The sequence below is a fragment of the Chrysemys picta genome, unplaced genomic scaffold (genome assembly GCF_011386835.1).
Source record: "Chrysemys picta bellii isolate R12L10 unplaced genomic scaffold, ASM1138683v2 scaf3528, whole genome shotgun sequence".
Lineage (NCBI taxonomy): Eukaryota > Metazoa > Chordata > Testudines > Emydidae > Chrysemys > Chrysemys picta.
This window is the reverse complement of record NW_027056229.1, coordinates 1-5,999: the sequence shown is the minus strand read 5'-3', so window position 1 is coordinate 5,999 and position 5,999 is coordinate 1. Positions and strand designations below refer to the sequence as shown.

Genomic DNA, 5,999 nt, shown 5'->3' with positions numbered 1-5,999 from the left:
TGTCAAGTGGGCTCATTAAAGACAAGCAGACATACCGATGGCCTCGGGGGTTAGAAGCAAGCACCTTCTTTTGGAAACACCCTCTTTGCAGCATTGGGACAACACTCAAAAAAAAGCAGCACAAAGGACCAATGGACACAAACACAGAGTTTAAATCTGGTATAAATTTGCATAAGAGGAAAGCTGCTATAAAAGTGAGGTGTCTTGCAAAGGACCCCGGGTCTCGTCTTGTCAACATGGGAGCATCGATCCGGATCGGCAGCAGCCCGGCTCCACCCCCTCCCCCATTTAACTCACCTGGCCAGTGAAGTTAAGGGGAGCAACTAATTGGTAACAACAAGACGGAGTGTGTGTGTGTGTGTGTGTGAGTGTAAATGTAATATATTATATGCATATAATACAGTGTTAATGAATACATGTATTACTAATAAATGTGGCGTTTTGTCTTATTCCCCCTGAAAAGATCCTGTGCAGTACTTTAAGTACAACAAGATCTTGAGTGGAAACTCCACCGAGACAGTCCTTTGATACGGGACCTTTGATCCTGGGCCTGTACCCACTGAGTCCCACTCCCCGTCCCCCCGCCACGCTTTTTGGGAGGGGACAGGGAAAGCAGGCTCGCTCGTCAGAGGAATGATCTGGGCCTACAGGGCATACAGAATGGACGTCTTGCTACAAGTCTCTGGAGATGCGTCTGCTGAAGCTCAGGATTTTGTCCCCAGTCATTCCGTGGGCCCTGGGGAAATCTCCCTCCCTCCCGCCATGGCCATCCACCTTTCATGCACGACAGGACAAATAATGGGAAGACATTACTGCTGGGTACCGTACTCCTCAACTGCCAGGGAAAGTTCCCCTAGACATTTGTTCAGACGAGCTCAGAGGGGTCGCGGCACTGACCTTGGCTGTGGTGGGGATTCCTTGGCTTTCTGCTCCAGCTTTTTGGCCAGCAGGAGCTTTTCCTCCTCAGATTTCTCTGGGTAACTTCTGGACAGGGAACCACAAAAGAGAGGTGAGGAGTGAGGCCATGGCAGAGATGCAATGAATGCTGCTGAGATGATGCCCAAGACCAGCAGCTCACATTGATTTGCAAGCCCTGGGCCCTTGGGGGTTCCCGCTTTTAAGCAGCAGAGAGCAGCACCGACCTGGACATTTTCCTCTGCTTCTTCTCCTCGGCTTTGGCTTTCTGGGCCGACGTCAGGCTCTCGGCCTCGGCCAGATTGTCCACAGCGATGGCCAGGAAGACATTGAGCAGATATCTGAGAGGGGGTGGGGCTAAGGAGCTTAGGGAGCATGCTCATATGTAAGGAATGAGTCCCTTCCATGGCCCAGGCTTAGCGAGAGCCTGTGTGGTGACACTAAGCAATGTACGCAGGCAGGTGGGGAGAACCCCAGGTTCAGCAACGAGCCCTCTGTGTACCCATGACAGCTGCCTCTTGGCTGTCACCAGTGAATCTCTGTTGGTGTCCCAACGGATTTTTTCATCCCTTTTAACCCCCACTCCTGTTGCATCATTTCCCTCACTCCTGGTACTATGATGTCTGAACATACCATACCCAGCCCCATAGCTCTTCCCCGATGTGTACTTGAACCTAGATGTGACTGTGCTAGATAAGACAAGAAAACGCCCAGCTGTTACTCCCCAACTGGCTAGAAAGAGGATACAGTTCCCGCAGACAAAGAGGATGATGAAGTAAATGCATACCAGCACGCCGGGGAAGGAGGGCCCTTTATAAGCCATGATCCCATTGTACATGATTGAATTCCAATCTTCTCCGGTCAGGATCTGGGAGACAGGGTGAGTGAAAGAACAGGTCAAGTAGAACCATTCCACTGGACCAGAAAGAACAGAACCCAGAAGTCCTGACTCCTTGTTCCCTGCTCTAACCACTAAGTCACACTGTCCCCCAGAGCCCAAAAAAGAACCCAGGTATCCTGACTTCAGCCCCTCCTCTATGCGTTAGACCAGCGGGATTGATGCCCGCTGCACCCCATGCCCCGTACCTGGAAGACACTGATAAGCGCCTGGGGGAAGTTATCGAAGGTGCTGCGCCGCAACTCCATGTCTTCAAAGTTGAACTTCCCGCCGAAGAGCTGCATCCCCAGCAGGGAGAAGATGATGATGATGATGAAGAGGAAGCGGAGGAGGAGCAGGGAGGCGATGGAGCGGACCGAGTTTAGCAGGGATGCCACCAGGTTGCTCAGAGAGGTCCAGTATCTAGCGTGAGGAGAGGCACACAGGCTGCTTACGTCAAGGGGTGCCACTGGGGCGCACAAGCAAAAATGGGGGGCAGGGTGATGAGGGGAATGCCTTGCTCAGTTGGAGGGGGACACTCCATCATCTCATCTCCGCTTGGCCAAATGTCTCCCGTGTGGTCCTGGGACCAGGTGTTAGACAGGAGATGATAAGAATAATGCCTAGCTCTTCTGTGGAGTTTTTCATCAGTAGATCTCAAAGTGCTTTGCAAAAGAGGCCATGTTCCTTGTCCCCATCTCACAGGTGGGGAAACTGAGGCACTGGCCAGGGACATGACTTGCCCCAGGTCTCCCAGCAGGCCAGTGGCAGAGCTGGGAGTAGAAGCCACGTCTCCTGATTCCCATTCAAGTGTGCTCTCCATTAGGAAACACATCCTAGTACTCAGTTCCTGGCTTTGCCACAGATGTCTTGTGCAACCATGGGCCTGGCACTTAGCCCCTCCGTGTCTCCGTTCCCCATGCATGAAACAGGAATAAGGATGCTGCCCTGCCGCACAGGGGGCGTGAGAAGGAATCCGTTGCTCTGATGTTATGGTGATGAGGGCAGATAAGTACCTACCTAGATAGATCTGGAGAGCCAGGTGAACCCCATGCCCAGCTTCCCCCCATTTTCATTATTGCCACCAAATATCCCAACCTAGGGAAGTGAGGTTCATGAATCCTGTGGCATTCTCAGCTCCCAGCTCTGTTGTGTCTCTGGGACCCCTCTGGCAGAGCAGGCTCCTGCTCCTGCTCCAGGTAGCTGTGAGGAGCCTCGCTGGGTCCCAAAGGACAGGCTGAGCTGCTGGTTTGTCTCGTGGCAGGAGGGCTCAGACCCTGCACTCTCCACGCCCTCCTTCCAGCAGGGCCGCAGGTAACTACTCAGAGTGTGGTTTCCCCACCACTCACAGGACAGCCTGATCAGCTGGGGGCTGATAGCGGTGAGTCAGTGTCAGATTAGAGCCCCAGAGTTCTGTGTCCCAGACCCCCACCCTATTCCCCATTTTTTTATCATCCTGTGGAACTCCTTGCCACAGGACACCACAGAACCAACTACTACAGCTAGATTGTAAAGAGGGCAGGTTAACATTAGGAGCACTAATGGCTGTCCCCACTGCTGCTGTTGAGGCACACAGGAGTATCCGATACTGGAAAGCCTTGAGAAAATCATAACAGAGTGTCAGAGCTAAAGGGGAAGCTCACGCAGCTGGAGGGTGCAGAGAGATTGCCAGCTGTGCCCATTTTCCCACATTCTCCATAGTAAAGGTGACCTGTCAAGGGGGAAAAACATTGGGCTTGGCCTTTTTTTGCTCCCTTCTGAGGGATAAAGCAGGCCTGGAAAGGACGGGTGGATTTGTTTTCAGTGGTATTTTACCCGTTTGCTTTAATTCATGTCTTGGCTACGCTGGAAGACTCGAGGACTAGTAAGATTGTGACACTGCAGGGACCAAGGAAGTGACACCTGGTTAACTGAGAAGGGAAGGGAATTTTACAGGGACTATTTAAAACTGCTGTTGGGGCAGGGACTGTCTTTTTGTTCTGTGTTTGCACAGCACCTAGCACCATGGGGTCCTGGGCCAGAATGGGGGCTGCTAGGTGCTACCACAATACAACTGAATAATTACAATGTGTTCATTGTCTGGTTTTGTTAAGACTGGGGAGAAAAGCTCTCTGTGTTAAGAATTCCACCATCCTGTCCCTTCAGTTAAGGGCTGATAGCGCCCCTGCTCCACATTCCTGAGTCATCCAAAGAGTTCTCCAAGAGAAAAGGGAAGACAAGGCTTGATAGCTTTGATAGCCAAGGTACCAAGGAAGAAGGGAAGAAAAAGGTTAAAAACCCCCTTCAGACTTTCTGTTCATATCCCCAAACTCAATAAGGGCCCGGCCCCTCCCTCAGGGCAGACCCCTGCTGGGACAGATAGAAAGGAGAGCGGCACCATGCAGTCCACACGCCTTACCCGCTGAGCACGCCCAGCACCAGGTTGAGAACGAAGAAAGAGCCCTGCAGAATGAGGCTGACGAAATAGATCCAGGGCCACTCGTTCCCGATGGCGTTGTTCACCTGAGCAGGACAGAGGCAGATGAAGATCCAGGGGGAGAACCAAATCCACCTGGCTCAGGTAAGCCCATTACTGGAGTAGCTGAGCACCTCACAGTCTTTACGCATGGGGAACTGAGACACAGAGCGACTAAGAGACTTGCCCGCGGTCACAATGGGATTCTGTGGCAGAGCAGGGAATTGAACCTGGGTCTCCCGGGTTTCAGACTTGTCCCTACTCATTGACCAGCCTTCCTCCCAGGAACCCAGTGGTTAGGGCACTAGTTTAAGGCTTTGAAGACCCAACTCCCTACTCTGCCACAGACTCCTTGTGTGACCTTGAGCAAGTCACTTAGCCTCTGGGTCTCAGCTCCCCATCTGTGCAATGGAGATAATAGCACTGTCCTGCCTGCCTCCCAGGGGGTGAGTGGGGCCGGGGGGGTTAATGACGGTGAAATGCTTTAAGATCTAATGGTGAAAAGCACTGTATAAGAGCTAGGTGGTGGTATTATTAAAAGCCACCAGATACAATATCAGACACTGGCCCAGCAACCTGTGTCTCAAGCTGCCCTCAGCCCACACTCCTGGGAACAAAGGATGCCCAGAAGGGTAACACACCAAGCGCTTTCCAGAGGCAGAGGCGGGACTGGAACTCAGCTCTGCAATTCCCAGCCTGTCCCTGAGCCGTCACACCATCCTTCCTCCCCTACCATTCTTCGTGGCTTGGAGGGCAAGTTTATGGTCGCTTATACCTGAGCTCCAGAGCTGAGGAGCCGTCCGAGGACTCGCTCCCACCAGGCTCCTGTCTTTTAAGGCAAGGGTGGGGTTCGTTTGAGAGTCTCAGCGGTACTTGGACAGGGACTCTCTTGGCTAGGCAGGGTTCAAACACTCTGCTGCACCGGCGGGTGCCACCTTCTCCCTGGGAGCTCATTGCTCAGTGGATACATCATCCAGTAGCTGCAGAGTCTGCGGGGCTCGCTGCCCCGGAAGGATCCCCACCATTTGGGAAGCCTGGCCAGCCCAACCCGCTTAGTACCATGTTCTTGTTCAAAGAGCGTGCCGGCGTCTCCTCCCTCGCAGCCAGCGGGCTCAGGCCTTCACCTACCCAGTAGAGGACTTCCGTCCAGCCCTCCATGGTGATGCACTGGTACACAGTCAGCATGGCGAAGCCAAAATTATCAAAATGGGGGATGCCGTTGTTGGGCCCTGGCCACCCACTCCTGCACTCAGTGCCGTTGAGGGTGCAGTGATACCCGTGGCCGGTGGTGGTGCACGGGGATGGCTTCTCCATTTCCCCTTTGGCAATGATATCTGAGGGTGAAACCGAAGCACAGAAGTCAGGCTGAGCAGAGGAGAAGGACAACTACACTCCTGCTGCTGCTTGTGCCTTAGCCCCCAGCCCCACCCAGAGGAGGGCTCTGGCGCAGTGCAATATACCTCCTAGCCACACCATATAGCCATATAATGCCCCCAGCCATGCCATATAGCCATATAACGCCCCCAGCCATGCCATACACCTCCCAGCCATGCCATATAGCCATATAATGCCCCCAGCCATGCCATAACCCTCCCAGCCACACCATATAGCCATATAATGCCCCCAGATATGCCATATACCTCTCCATCATGCCATATAGCCTTATAATGCCCCCAGCCATGCCATACACCTCCCAGCCATGCCATACACCTCCCCGCCATGCCATGTAGTCATATAACGCCCCCAGATATG

The 5,999-nt window shown here is 53.2% G+C and overlaps 1 protein-coding gene across 1 annotated transcript; it reads right to left on the bottom strand.

Moving 5' to 3' along the window:
- Positions 1-1,265: 1,265 nt before the first annotated feature.
- Positions 1,266-5,581, bottom strand: LOC135980471 (voltage-dependent L-type calcium channel subunit alpha-1S-like; the record flags this gene model as incomplete). Its single annotated transcript, XM_065580447.1, has 4 exons — positions 1,266-1,783; positions 2,002-2,215; positions 4,191-4,294; positions 5,376-5,581. Coding segments are annotated over 4 exons (1,013 nt in total), but the record flags the coding sequence as incomplete, so codon positions are not given.
- Between the last annotated feature and the right edge of the window lie 418 nt (positions 5,582-5,999).